General features: G+C 44.1%; 1 protein-coding gene across 12 annotated transcripts in view; it reads right to left on the bottom strand.

The window, feature by feature from the left end:
• The window catches only part of EXD3 (exonuclease 3'-5' domain containing 3), a 573,796-nt gene that overhangs the window by 301,836 nt on the left and 256,653 nt on the right, over nucleotides 1-15,307 (bottom strand). For 11 of the 12 annotated variants that reach the window (XM_084650100.1, XM_084650101.1, XM_084650103.1 and 8 more), the window contains one exon: nucleotides 12,571-12,702. In XM_084650100.1, the coding sequence (XP_084506226.1) occupies nucleotides 12,571-12,702 (132 nt within the window). Of the gene's footprint in view, nucleotides 1-3,767; nucleotides 3,826-12,570; nucleotides 12,703-15,307 lie in introns of those variants that run through there. The other variant, XM_084650093.1, reaches the window with a different exon arrangement.

Genomic DNA, 15,307 nt, shown 5'->3' with positions numbered 1-15,307 from the left:
GGGAACCAGGCACTATTCTCCAGGCTCGCTGCTAAGAATTAGGCCCAGTCAAGTCTTTTTTTTTTTGGCCCTGTGCTATACATGTAAGATAATGCAGTGAAATGCTAGTTTCATGCTGGAAATTATTCAGACCTTGTGCTCCAGGGCATAAGCTGACTGGCAGCAGAGGTCAGGAAGAGATTTTTTTCTACTTGTTTATCACACTGCAGAACTGGTCAGGGCATTATGCTTTTTTCTTTGCCTTCTTTGGAAGCATCAGGTGTTAATGCTGCTTACAACTTAGGTGAGGTTTTGTAACACAAACAAGGAACCCCAAGGCGTTTTCTTACACTAATCACAGGCCTACACACTCACTGGACTCTTTACTCATTACATGTAAAGCCCACTGGAATGTGTTCCCAGTGCCGCAGAAAGAAGCAGAGTTGTCTCTGACTTTTCCCTCAGCTTCAAGTGAGCACCATTTCTGGAAGAGCTGGCAAAAGTGATTCCTATCACAATGAATTAGTGATTCCTATCACATGCTACAGCATGTGAAAAAAGGGATCTATATTCATGACTGGGTAGTCTCTAATAGTTAGAACAGGAGACAAAGTCAGGACTTTTGGCTTCTATCCCCACAGCTAACTAAATTTCTGACCCTGGACAAGGCATGTATCTTCTGGATGGCTGAGTTAACCTAGCTATAAAATAGGTATAAACAACACCTGCCTATTATGAGATGTTATAAGGCTCAATTAAGGATTGTAAACCACTTGAGAACAACAAATACAGTGCCTCAAATTAAGGTCCTAAAGAAGTGCAATTTGCCCTTGATAAATTAGTACAAACCCTGCTGCTGATTAAACGTTGTTGTGTAAAATTGCTCACGCTGAAAAGGAGGCCCAGCTCTTACAGACGTCCATACGGAGTTCGAAGATGAAAACACTATGTAACTACTTGGTATAATCATTGATGAAGCTTGCTCGCTCAAACTCAAAACAATCCCATGGACAAGTATCTTTTGAGGCCAATTCACTACTTCTGCTGCCCTAGAAAGAGACAATAGTACCAGCTCTGCTTCCCAGTCAGAATCTAAGTGGTACAAGTTGCAGATTAGATCTAAAGTGCAAGGCCCAGGATAAACAGTAAGAGGGTCTCACCCTTTGTGTTGAACAATTACACTTTGAAGCAAGAAATCAGAAGTTCCACATTGGACAAGCATCAGACTGATTTTTCATCTCAGGGTGAGAGGGTGGGAGGACTAAGCTTCTAACTCATAGAATCACAGAATATCAGGGTTGGAAGGAACCTCAGGAGGTCATCTAAGTCCAACCCCCTGCTCAAAGCAGGACCAATCCCCAACTAAATCATCCCACCCAGAGCTTTCTCAAGTCTGACCTTAAAAACCTCAAAGGAAGGAGATTCCACCGCCTCCCTAGGGAACCCATTCCAGTGCTTCACCACCCTCCTAGTGAAAAAGGTATTCCTAATATCCAACCAAAACTTCCCCCACTGCAACTTGAGACCATTACTCCTCATTCTGTCACCTGTTACCACTGAGAACAGTCTAGAGCCATCCTCTTTGGAACCCCCTTTCAGGTAGTTGAAAGCAGCTATCAAATCCCCCTTCAATCTTTTCTTCCGCACACTAAACAATCCCAGTTCCCTCAGCCTCTCCTCAGAAATCATGTGTCCCAGTCCCCTAATCATTTTGGTTGCCTTCTGCTGGACGCTTTCCAATTTTTCCACATCCTTCTTGTAGTGTTTGGCCCAAAACTGGACACAGTACTCCAGATGAGGCCTCACCAATGTCGAATAGAGGGGAACGATCACATCCCTTGATCTGCTGCCAATGCCCCTACTTATACATCCCAAAATGCCATTGGCCTTCTTGGCAACAAGGGCACACTGTTGACTCATATCCAGCTTCTCGTCCACTGTAACCCCTCGGTCCTTTTCTGCAGAACTACTGCCTAGCCATTCGATCCCTAGTCTGTAGCGGTGCATGGGATTCTTCCGTCCTAAGTGCAGGTCTCTGCCCTTGCCCTTGTTGAACCTCATCAGTTTTCTTTTGGCCCAATCCTCTAACTTGTCTAGGTCACTCTGTATTCTATCCCTACCCTCCAGCGTATCTACCACTCCTCCCAGTTTAGTGTCATCTGCAAACTTGCTGAGGGTACAATCCACGCCATCCTCCCGATCATTAAGGAAGATATTGAACAAAAACGGTACCAGGCCCTTGGGGCACTCCGCTTGATACCGGCTGCCAACTAGACATGGAACCATTGATCACTACCTGTTGAGCACAACGATCTAGCCAGCTTTCTGTCCACCTTATCGTCCAGCACATACTTCTTTTACTTGCTGGCAAGAATACTGTGGGAGACCGTGTCAAAAGCTTTGCTAAAGTCAAGGAATAATACGTTCACTGCTTTCCGCTCATCCACAGAGCCAGTTATGTCGTAATAGAAGGCGATCAGATTAGTCAGGCATGACTTGCCCTTGGCGAATCCATGCTGACTCTTCCTGATCACTTTCCTCTCCTCTAAGTGCTTCAGAATTGATTCCTTGAGGACCTGCTCCATGATTTTTCCAGGGACAGAGGTGAGGCTGACTGGCCTGTAGTTCCCCGGATCCTCCTCCTTCCGTTTTTTAAAGATGGGCACTATGTTAGCCTTTTTCCAGTCATCCGGGACCTCCCACGATCACCATGAGAACTCCCATCTGGGCAAATCATGAGTGCTGTTAATCACAGGTCTTCTTCACCTGCAGGTGCTGACAAATTGCATCCGATGGATGAGCCTTTTATTAAACCACAGAGGGTTTCAAAGCAATATTACATTTCGCAAAGCTCTCAAGCTGGTAAAAAACAGTGCATATGGTCCTTGTTATTTCTTTATGTACAGCACTAGTTGCTTTACATACACACAGCAAGACACATCCCTTCCCAGAGAGATTACAGAGCACACAACTCTGGACACTGGCTCAATGGAGAAGCTGAAATGTTGTCACTTCTGTGAATTTCAGTTTTTTTACACTCTTTGCTGATCTTGTGGGTCATGCTTTAGATAAAAAGGTAACTGAGTGACAAATGTTATTTCAAAAAGATGGCACAGCCCCAGTGGGAGAATCCCTCTGTCTCTGGAGAAGAAGAAAGGCCTTATACAATTAGGCTCCTTTTAATCTTCTAGGTTTTGTGCAGAGCGTAACAGAAAGCACAACAGCTATATTAAAAACCCATGATTATTGCCCTTTTGTAAAATTTCTGTCAGGCCTTCCCAAGCTCAGAAAAGGGACCACAAAACAAAATTGCTCTGGTCCCACTTCCAAAACACGATCAAATGGGGAGATAACTACTCAGCTTACAAGTTTGTGAGAAAGGAGATGGCTGGATGTTCTCATCCTCATCTGGACCAACAGCACAACCCACATAAAAGGAACAAAAAAGCCTGCTGATCAGATTTCCGTGACAGAAGCTAACGAGAGACATGCACATTTTCAAGCTAAACTACAGCTTGAGGGATCTATATTATTACTTATCGACTAATATTTTCAGGGTTCCCAGGCTGGCCTCAAAGCTTTCTGCAAAGTGCCCCAAGCATAGTGTTTTTCATCTAATCATAAGGCCTTTATATTTGTCCTAGACAAATGGATTGCTCCGTGCCATGTTCACTCTGCGTAAATCAGAGCTTGCACATGATGAGCTTCATAGCCATGAGGTTTGTTACCTTAACCGCACAAAGATGGAAACATTTGCTGAAACTGCTGTACCATTTCAGCTTCTAACTTGGTGGTTTCCTCTCACCCCCAGTGGTTTCAAAAAGGCTGGAGCAAGTCGCTTTGAAACTGAAAGGGCAAAGAACATTAGATATCAGATCTCCAGACAATAAAATATAGCAGCTAACTCACATCCTGCAGGACTTAGGCCGAGGTCATAAATTAAACAGGACACCAGTAAAGATTTGCTTCTTGGGGATCAGCGCATTCAATGAAGAGAAAGAAACAAGCTAGTAGAACTTATAGATAGTTACACAATAAACAGGGGGAGGTTCAGATGAAGAAACTGCAGTGGGGGTCAGAGATGTGATTTTCTTTTCTGCACGTTTGATTTTGGAAGGGGGTAATATTTGGTTTGTGATACAGTAGTGCCTACAAGCCCCAACTGAGATCAGGTCCCTATTTGTTAGGTGCTGTACAATCATATTGCGGGAAACAGTCCTGGCCCTGAACTGCTTCCAAGCTGAATAGATGCAACAGACAAAGGGTGGGAAAGGAAAAAGAGGCCCAAACAGGGGAAGTGACTTGCCCAAAGTGACCCAGTAGCTCAGTGGTAGAACCAGGAACAGAATCCAGGTCTCCTGAGTCCCATGTAGTTATTTATCCACTGGACAATACTGCCCTCCAAGCAGGTAGCAGGAGAATTCTTTCCACGTTCAATGGAAGAGTGACATTTCACAACAGACATTCAAACACCAGCTTACACGCACTTTGCCATTCCAGTTTGAAGCTTGAACTTTGTATCCAAGGAGAACAAACCCAGCACATCTGGAGATGGACAGGCCCTCCTGGCTGAGAATGTGTCTGTAGGTTTCAGGCCAGAAAGATTTTACAGCCAAGTTATAAACCCTTACAGACTGTGCTCTTATATAGCAAGAGCAAGCTTTTATCTATCTGTCTGCTCTTTGAATCACAGTGACAAGCATTTGCAGTACAAAGGTTACCAGGGCTCTGAAGCTGACTCCTTCCATTGCATATCTCCTCAGTTCACCACCACTGACACTGCGACACTGCCTGTAAGATATCGCACAGAGCAGTATTACTCCCAGTGGAAAGTTTCCTGCTCCCCTCTCCTGAATTTAGCTCCACTATCACAATGGGTTTTCCATGGCAAAAATCTGTTTAGCCAGTAAAAGGAAATGATAGTCCTGTGTACCTCAGTCCTATTGCAAAAGATCATTAAATAAACAAACTTATCACTGTATAGTCAGAAATGTAAATGAAACTATCTGCAGCTGCTTCACTAGAGTTCATGTGAGATTTTATTGAGAGAGATTTCATAAAACCACAGGAGGCAGAGAAGAAAGATCTAGTAAGTCATCAGTCTCTGCCAGTACAGGTTTGTTCCCTACAGTATCTTTAGTGTTGTAATCAATCTACTTTTAAATGTCCAAGCAGTGGAGTTTCTCTGCTTCCCTTCAGAGATCATTCCATGTCTAGCAGATGATAATCTAACAGATCAAGGTGCTCGGGATGCTGTACAACAAGATGATGTTGGTGAAAGGCAAAAATGGGTATTGATATGGGGTCTCAAACTTTAAAATTAATTTAGAATGTCCTGGATTTCAGCTATATGTACCTGTGTAGACAGACAGACAGACACACACACACAATGGTCTGCTGAGGCATAATTTTACAACCTAAGCTTCATAAAGTCTTCCAACCAACCTGGTTTGGTAACTGACCTTAAAAAATCCCAGGGCAGTCCCTAAGAACTTCTCTAGGTCCTTCAAGATGAGCAAAGGCACCAGTATATGGATTGTATGATCTAAAATCCATCTTCTAAACTCTGCTCTGTGAGACAGGGAATCAGGCAGGATGACACATTGCTTCCTGACAGGTTTCAGAGTAGCAGCCGTGTTAGTCTGTATCCGCAAAAAGAACAGGAGGACTTGTGGCACCTTAGAGACTAACAAATTTATTTGAGCATAAGCTTTCATGGGCTACAGCTCACTTCATCAGATGCATAGAATGGAACATATAGTAAAAAGATATATATACATACAGAGAACATGTCAGATCTGACATCAGGAATCATAACATTCAAAAACCAGTAGGAGAACACTTCAACCTCTCTGGTCACTCAGTAACAGACTTAAAGGTGGCAATTTTCCAACAGAAAAGCTTTGAAAACATACTCCAACGAGAAACTGCTGAACTGGAATTAATTTGCAAACTAGATACCATTAACTTGGGCTTGAACAGAGACTGGGAGTGGCTGGGTCATTACACAAATTGAACCTATTTCCCTATGTTAAGCATCCTCACATCTTCTTGTCAACTGTCTGAAATGGGCCATCTTGATTATCACTACAAAATAATTTTTTTTCTCCTGCTGATAATAGCTCACTTTATTTACTTAGCCGCTATGAATTGGTATGGCAATTTCCACCTTTTCATGTTCTCTGTATGTATATATATCTTATAGACTCATAGACTATCAGGGTTGGAAGGGACCTCAGGAGGTCATCTAGTCCAACCCCCTGCTCAAAGCAGGACCAATCCCCCAATTTTTGCCCCATATCCCTAAATGGCCCCCTCAAGGATTGAACTCACAACCCTGGGTTTAGCAGGCCAAAGCTCAAACCACTGAGCTATCCCTCCCCCCAAGCTATCCCTCTTCTTACTATATATTACATTCTATGCATCTGATGAAGTGGGCTGTAGCCCACGAAAGCTTATGCTCAAATAAATGTGTTAGTCTCTAAAGTGCCACTGTTCACATTGCTTCCTGCAACACACAGAAAATGCTTATCTATGATTGACTATCACAGCTGATAATGAACCTCCAGCTCTCTGGCAGTGGAATAGAACTTTCTTCAGCCAAGGGCCTGTAGTTGAGAGACCATTAAGCTCAGCTCCATGAAGACAAGGAATGATGGTGATGCAGGTCAAACATCCACATTGCCCAGCTGACCCTGCTGAATAAATATTATACAGTGCTTGGGCTTTCCCATTTGTTCCCTTGAAATCTCTGCACTAGCTTTTGTCAGATTGCCAATGGGACTTCTGTGATATGAAGAGAGTTGAAAGCTCCTGATTGCCTTTGCAGAAGTGACAGCTCTCATGCCAAGGGAGCACCAGAGTGAGCTCATATTCAAAGGCCATGGTCCTTAAGCCAGTCAAGACAAAGGGCTTGTCTACACTACCTGCTGGATCGGCGGGCAGCGATCGATCCAGTGGGGGTCGATTTATCGCGTCTAGTGGAGACGCGATAAATTGACTGCTGAGTGCTCTCCCCTTGACTCCGGTACTCCACCAGAACGAGGAGCGCAAGCGGAGGCGTCGGGAGAGCGTCAGCTGTCAACTTACCGCAGTGAAGACACCGCGGTAAGTATATCTAAATACATCGACTTCAGCTATGCTATTCACGTAGCTGAAGTTGCGTATCTTAGATTGACCCCTTTGGGTAGTGTAGACAAGCCCAAAGTCAGAGTACATACTGTGGAGGGGATGGGGGGGATGGCTTACGGTGGTTTAAGGTCTAGTCTGTCCTTCATTCATCCTGAGTAAACACAATTAACTCCATTAAGTTTCTTGTCGGAAGTGCAGTTGGGCCTTTTAGACAAGATCTTAAAAACTAAGTTTTGCATACTCTGTGTTCATATTGAAGATCCCAAGGAACAGTATGGTTTTGCCTGGCCCCTCCCTTTTTTTTTTTTTGGTTAAAAATGCCCCACCAACACGGTTGTACAGCATGATCTGCACTGGTAGCCTGATTTCCAGAGGTCCTGGGCACCCAATACTCCCACTGGAATGAGGCAATAGCTAGTGAGGAAGTGATTCCTATAGCAAAGAGTTGTAAGGGGGTTGGGTTCCCTGTGAGAGGAAAGATACTGTACACAAAACAAGTTGTTAGTGCAACCTCGGAGACATCTGAATCTTCTTGGTTCTGGATGCAAGTCAGCACTGAAATGCCACATCCTTACAATGTGGTTAAATTTAATATAAGATATAGACGAGATCAACAGGGTGGATTAGACAGCCCCAAAAGCGGGTTGAGAAGCAGTAGGACTTTAGCCAATAGCTACTTGTAACATCCAACAAACAGAGAAGATTTTGAGCTAAAATTACACAACTACAGCAACTACTTGTAGACATATCAATGTATAACAAGACACTGCAACAATATTTAGGCAGCCGCTTATATGAGAATACTGCACCGCATACTTGAGTCCTTACCTGCACATCACTATACTACAACCTTTAGTCCTATCTCTCTATTTTATATATATATTTACCTGTGTGCTTCGCTCTAAATATCTTTTCAAAAATACAAACCCATTTGACACAAAAACAGGGCCTGTCCCCTAGCATGTGTGAATAAATACAGCCCTTTTACCATCATAATACACAGGTACAGATTTTTTCTGGAAGGAGGAGGGTACATAACTGGATTTTGCTAGGCATTGCTTTATACAGCATAAATAACAATGATTGAAGAGCAGCACAGATTACAGAACTGCGATGTTAAGCAGTTCTAACACCTATATCATAAACTGGGGTATAGCTGTAGTCACGTGGGCCCAGGATATTAGAGAGACAAGGTGGGTGAGGTAAGATCATTTATTGGACCAACTTCTGCAGTGAAACACAAGCTTTCGAGCCACGCAGTGCTCTTCTACAGCTCTGGGAAAGGTAGAATCATAGAATATCAGGATTGGAAGGGACCTCAGGAGGTCATCTAGTCCAACCCCTGCTCAAAAGCAGGACCCACCCCCAATTAAATCATCCCAGCCAGGGCTTTGTCAAGCCTGACCTTAAAAACTTCTAAGGAAGGAGATTCCACCACCTCTCTAGGCAACGCATTCCAGTGTTTCACCATCCTCCTAGTGAAAAAGTTTTTCCTAATATCCAACCTAAACCTCCCCCACTGCAACTTGAGACCATTACTCCTTGTCCTGTCCTCTTCCACCACAGAGAATAGTCTAGAACCATCCTCTCTGGAACCACCTCTCAGGTAGTTGAAAGCAGCTATCAATTCCACCATCATTCTTCTCTTCCGCAGACTAAACAATCCCAGTTCCCTCAGCCTCTCCTCAGAAGTCATGTGTTCTAGACCCCTAATCATTTTTGTTGCCCTTCGCTGGACTCTTTACAATTTATCCACATCCTTCTTGTAGTGGGGGCCCAAAACTGGACACAGTACTCCAGATGAGGCCTCACCAATGTCGAATAGAGGGGGACGATCACGTCCCTCGATCTGCTCGCTATGCCCCTACTTATACATCCCAAAATGACATTGGCCTTCTTGGCAACAAGGGCACACTGCTGACTCATATCCAGCTTCTCGTCCACTGTCACCCCTAGGTCCTTTTCCGCAGAACTGCTGCCTAGCCATTCGGTCTTTAGTCTGTAGCGGTGCGTTGGGTTCTTCCGTCCTAAGTGCAGGACCCTGCACTTATCCTTGTTGAAGCTCATCAGATTTCTTTTGGCCCAATCCTCCAATTTGTCTAGGGCCCTCTGTGTCCTATCCCTGCCCTCCAGCGTATCTACCACTCCTCCCAGTTTAGTATCATCCGCAAATTTGCTGAGAGTGCAATCTACACCATCCTCCAGATCATTTATGAAGATATTGAACAAAACCGGCCCCAGGACCGACCCCTGGGGCACTCCACTTGACACCGGCTGCCAACTAGACATGGAGCCATTGATCACTACCCGTTGAGCCCGACAATCTAGCCAGCTTTCTACCCACCTTATAGTGCATTCATCCAGCCCATACTTCTTTAACTTGCTGACAAGAATACTGTGGGAGACCGTGTCAAAAGCTTTGCTAAAGTCAAGATACAATACATCCACTGCTTTCCCTTCATCCACAGAACCAGTAATCTCATCATAGAAGGCGATTAGATTAGTCAGGCATGACCTTCCCTTGGTGAATCCATGCTGACTGTTCCTGATCACTTTCCTCTCATGTAAGTGCTTCAGGATTGATTCTTTGAGGACCTGCTCCATGATTTTTCCGGGGACTGATGTGAGGCTGACTGGCCTGTAGTTCCCAGGATCCTCCTTCTTCCCTTTTTTAAAGATTGGCACTACATTAGCCGTTTTCCAGTCATCCGGGACTTCCCCCGTTCGCCAAGAGTTTTCAAAGATAATGGCCAATGGCTCTGCAATCACAGCCGCCAGTTCCTTTAGCACTCTCAGATGCAACTCGTCCGGCCCCATGGACTTGTGCACGTCCAGCTTTTCTAAATAGTCCCTAATCACCTCTATCTCCACAGAGGGCTGGCCATCTATTCCCCATGTTGTGATGCCCAGCGCAGCAGTCTGGGAGCTGACCTTGTTCGTGAAGACAGAGGCAAAAAAAGCATTGAGTACATTAGCTTTTTCCACATCCTCTGTCACTAGGTTGCCTCCCTCATTCAGTAAGGGGCCCTTACTTTCCTTGGCTTTCTTCTTGTTGCCAACATACCTGAAGAAACCCTTCTTGTTACTCTTAACATCTCTCGCTAGCTGCAGCTCCAGGTGCGATTTGGCCCTCCTGATTTCATTCCTACATGCCCGAGCAATATTTTTATACTCTTCCCTGGTCATATGTCCAACTTTCCACTTCTTGTAAGCTTCTTTTTTATGCTTAAGATCCGCTAGGATTTCACCGTTAAGCCAAGCTGGTCGCCTGCCATATTTACTATTCTTTCGACACATCGGGATGGTTTGTCCCTGTAACCTCAACAGGGATTCCTTGAAATACAGCCAGCTCTCCTGGACTCCTTTCCCCCTCATGTTAGTCCCCCAGGGGATCCTGGCCATCCGTTCCCTGAGGGAGTCGAAGTCTGCTTTCCTGAAGTCCAGGGTCCGTATCCTGCTGCTTACCTTTGTTCCCTGCGTCAGGATCCTGAACTCAACCAACTCATGGTCACTGCCTCCCAGATTCCCATCCACTTTTGCTTCCCCCACTAATTCTACCTGGTTTGTGAGCAGCAGGTCAAGGAAAGCGCCCCCCCCAGTTGGCTCCTCTAGCACTTGCGCCAGGAAATTGTCCCCTACGCTTTCCAAAAACTTCCTGGATTGTCTATGCACTGCTGTATTGCTCTCCCAGCAGATATCAGGAAAATTAAAGTCACCCATGAGAATCAGGGCATGCGATCTAGTAGCTTCCGTGAGCTGCCGGAAGAAAGCCTCATCTACCTCATCCCCCTGGTCCGGTGGTCTATAGCAGACTCCCACCACTACATCACTCTTGTTGCACACACTTCTAAACTTAATCCAGAGACTCTCAGGTTTTTCTACAGTTTCGTACCGGAGCCCTGAGCAGTCATACTGCTCCCTTACATACAGTGCTACTCCCCCACCTTTTCTGGCCTCCCTGTCCTTCCTGAACAGTTTATAACCATCCATGACAGTACTCCAGTCATGTGAGTTATCCCACCAAGTCTCTGTTATTCCAATCACGTCATAGTTCCTTGACATCACCAGGACCTCCAGTTCTCCCTGCTTGTTTCCAAGGCTTTGTGCATTCGTATATAAGCACTTGAGATAACCTGTTGATCGCCCAACAATTTTGCTCAAGAAAATCCCTGAAAAAGCACAAGAACAAATCCGCACAGACACACCCCTGGAACCCTGACCTGGGGTATTCTATCTGCTACCGAAGATCCATAAACCTTGCAGCTTGGCTGTAGCTCACGAAAGCTTATGCTCAAATAAATTGGTTAGTCTCTAAGGTGCCACAAGTCCTCCTTTTCTTTTTGCAGATACAGACTAACACGGCTGCTACTTTGAAAAAAGAACAAGTACATTATCGGATATCTGAATATATCATTTTGTCCTGATGCAGTATCTGACCCAGACTATGTCCACACCATCTGATCAGCACTGTGATATTCCCATCTTATGGGTGCTACTGAACATCTGGACCACCCGCTTTCTGAGTGACTTACAGACACTGTTTCAACAACTTTTGAAATCAGATATAAGTGGAATTCTAGGAAAGCACACTCTGATGTGCTTTCCCAATATTCATTGCCTTTGGTGCAAAATTTGCAAGCTCCACAGTGCTGGGAAACCCTGGTAGCTATTTACCAGAGCAAATGAAACAGAAGATACTGTTTCTTGGCTCATTTCTTGGCTCACTGTAGACTTGGCTCATTTACCCATAAAGGAATGCTCCCTTTCTAGTTAGTTTTGTATATTTCTTCCCTTCCTCTCTTTAAAACCCTGATAAGATAAGAGATGTTACAAGTCACATTACAGTTTTCAAAGGAATCGATTTCAGCATGTTAATGTAATGACTGAAACAGTGAAACTGGAGGAGATCAGAGTATGGAGAAGATTGAGGCCTAACACAATCAAAAATTATTTTTTAAAAAACCCAAACAATCCAAGAGTATCCAATGCCAAACACAACCTAGATCTATCAGCTGGCAACAAAGTAACCAACCTAACAGACCCTGAGACAAAAAAACCTAGCCTCCAAAACCTACAGACCCTTCCCGATCAGTGTAATCAACAGTTATCAAAATGACAGAGCCATATTAACCATGCCTTATAATTAAAACAGCACATGCTAGGTAGAGAAAGGAGGAACAAAGAAGACTATATCCATGAACATTAAGGTTAAAAGAAGATCTGAAACCAGATGCTAACACTCTTCATGTGCATCTGTGCTATTCTAACTTATTCACCAACATTTCTAAAGGATATTAGCACATTCCAAAAGACACACTCCTTTGTGAAACCTTTCCCAAGTCCAGGTGGGAAACCTGGAACCTCAAAGCAAGACCAAAGGATGTGAAACCTGAGTACTACAATGGTGTCAGCTGTGCACAGCTCAAGCAGTGATGCTAATTCAGAAAGGAAGAGTCCTACCTGACAACGGCTGAAGACATCTGCAAGGGATACTTGAACATTGAAGTGCTTCAGAACCTGGAAGGCCTGCTCCTTTGCTTTTTCCGAACAGTCCACAGAGAAACACCTTCCTTCTCCTACCTGGGACTGCAGCTTCAAAAGAAAATCACACACCAAAGAGATGTCAATCAATGCACTCACACTGCTGGGATCTGGGCTCATTTCCATATGGTAGCTTTGGTTTTAATAACAAAGTTTGATCCTATTGTGTTACCTCACTAAATTCAGATCTAGCAAACACAGAAGGTAATTTAACACTTAGCCACCTTTGTAAAGAGCTTGGAGCTTGCTGGAGCAATATAATGTTCAGAATATACCACATGACAGCCAGTTTGAATTCCCCTTTAATTTAGATACACAACTGTAGGGGTGCTCTCTAGGATGGAAATGGGGGATTTTATTTAACCATTGCTCTCATACTGAGGCCAGCTGGAAGATTGTACGCCGGTAGGAGAAAAAACAAGCTAAGAAATGAGAAGCTAGCACTTGACAATAGCTTGGCACTGTGACGTTGCACTCTATATGATTTTATAAAAATATGCTAATGAGTGTGAATATAATGTAACTAGAATATGCTTCATGCAAAAGGTCTCTTGTAAGGTATCATTACAAAGTTTATAATCTACTGAGCATGGTCATCCTATTTGTATAAATGTATCACTCTTGTATCTGAAACTAGAAATATGAAATATAACTCTGAGGTCCTATTGTAGTTATGCAAAGTGTGGGCCATTAATGGTGATCTGGAATCTTAATGGCTCCCATTAACCAGGACAATTACCTGTAGATGGCTCTGTTTTACTGGTAAGTCTTCCTGTGTACCTGTGGGCTGGCAAGTGGGTAATGAAGTCTTACAGTGACTTGTGATCATGTCACCTGAACAGGAATCCATCTTTAACCTGGTGCTTTTCCATTGAGAAGAGGGGTGGGAACCCAGAGGGACAAAGGATTCCCGCCTTACGTAAAAGATATGTAAGTGGGTGGAACAGAACAAAGGGGGCGGCCATCATGAGAAATCCCCTAGCTACCACCTGAGCTGGAACAAGGGCTGTACCATGGGAAAGGATTGTTCCCAGACTAGGAAGGCATCCAGTCTGTGAAAGAAACTTATTGAAACATCTCTGAGGGTAAGATTTTATCTGTAATCAGTTTTATTACTGTACTAGACTTAGACTTGCATGTTTTATTTTATTTTGCTTGGTAATTCACTTTGTTCTGCCTGTTACTACTTGGTACCACTTAAATCCTACTTTCTGTATTTAATAAAATCACTTTTTACTTATTAATTAACTCAGAGTATGTATTAGGGGCAAATAATGGGGGGCAAACAGCTGTGCATATCTCTCTATCAGTGTTATAGAGGGTGAACAATTTATGAGTTTACCCTGTATAAGCTTTATAAAGGGTAAAACAGATTTATTTGGGGTTTGGACCCCACTGGGAGTTGAGCATCTGAGTGTTAAAAGACAGGAACACTTCTTAAGTTGCTTTCAGTTAAGTCTGCAGCTTTGGAGCATGTGGCTCAGACCCTGGGTCTGTGCTGGAGCAGACTGGCGTGTCTGGCTCAGCGAGACAGGGTGCTGGAGTCCCAAGCTGGCAAGGAAAGCAGGGGCAGAATTTGTCTTGGCACATCAGGTGGCAGCCCCAAGGGGGTTTCTGTGATCCAACCCGTCACAGACACCACTTCACCTTCCTAAGTTTATCTGCACTGCACCTTTTTACCTCGAGTTAGCTGGTTGCCATTTAGCTTGGGTAGTAACTGTGGCCACTCCCCACACGTGTGTTCCACAGACAGGTTTAGCACAGATGTTTGTATCCTGGAACACACATTTAGGGAACATCCAGACTAGCCTTTGTAAATGTGTTAACTACTTTGAGATAATTGGCAATCAATTAACTTTAGTAAACAAGCCTAGTGTTTACTAGTGTATAACCCTGCTGTCATTTTGTAACATACACAAGGGACATACAAGTGCTATGAATCAAATGGCAGCAGTCAATTCCCCATACAATACTCTACATCCTAAAGTAGTTATTTTCCTAGTGCAGTTCCCTCCCTCTGCCTCCTACCAATGGGTCTGATCGTGAAGTATCTATGGAGCTAGGAGAAGTGTTAAAAGTAGAGTCAATGGAAGCTCCACTTCTGTTATGACTGCGGCACTGAGCCCTAAATAACCAGACAAGGGCCACGTCTATACAATCACTTATGCCAGCAAAATTTATGTCGCTCAAGGGTGTTAAAAAAAACAGCCCCCTACGACGTAAGTTTTGCCGGCGTAAGTGGTGGTATGCATAGCGCTATGTTGGTGGGAGAGCTTCTCTCGCCATCACAGCCACCAGCACTCCCGGAGGTGGTTTTATTATGACAATGGGAGACCGCTCTCCCGTCAGCATAGAGCGGCTCCATGAGAGATCTTACAACAGTGCAGCTGCATCAGTTCAGCTGTAAGCTCATTAGTGTAGATGTGGCCTCAGTATTTAAAGGGTTCTTTCATGCACCCAGCAACAAACTGTATTAACTAGTAAACCCGCAAGGTAGATTCTATGATTACTCCAGCTCCAGGTACAAACAGAAAGTGAAGACAGGTAGGACTTTTTGTATCTGCAGTCTGGAATCTGTAGTCCTCACAATCCCCAGCGGTTTTACTGCTCTAAATGAATTTGTGGGTCACAAGACAGGGCACATGATCTTCTACAA

Source organism: Lepidochelys olivacea (assembly GCF_965140295.1).
Source record: "Lepidochelys olivacea isolate rLepOli2 genome assembly, chromosome: 16".
Taxonomy (NCBI): Eukaryota; Metazoa; Chordata; order Testudines; family Cheloniidae; genus Lepidochelys; species Lepidochelys olivacea.
Note: the sequence above shows the minus strand (reverse complement) of the source record. Positions and strands in the feature narration are given on the sequence as shown.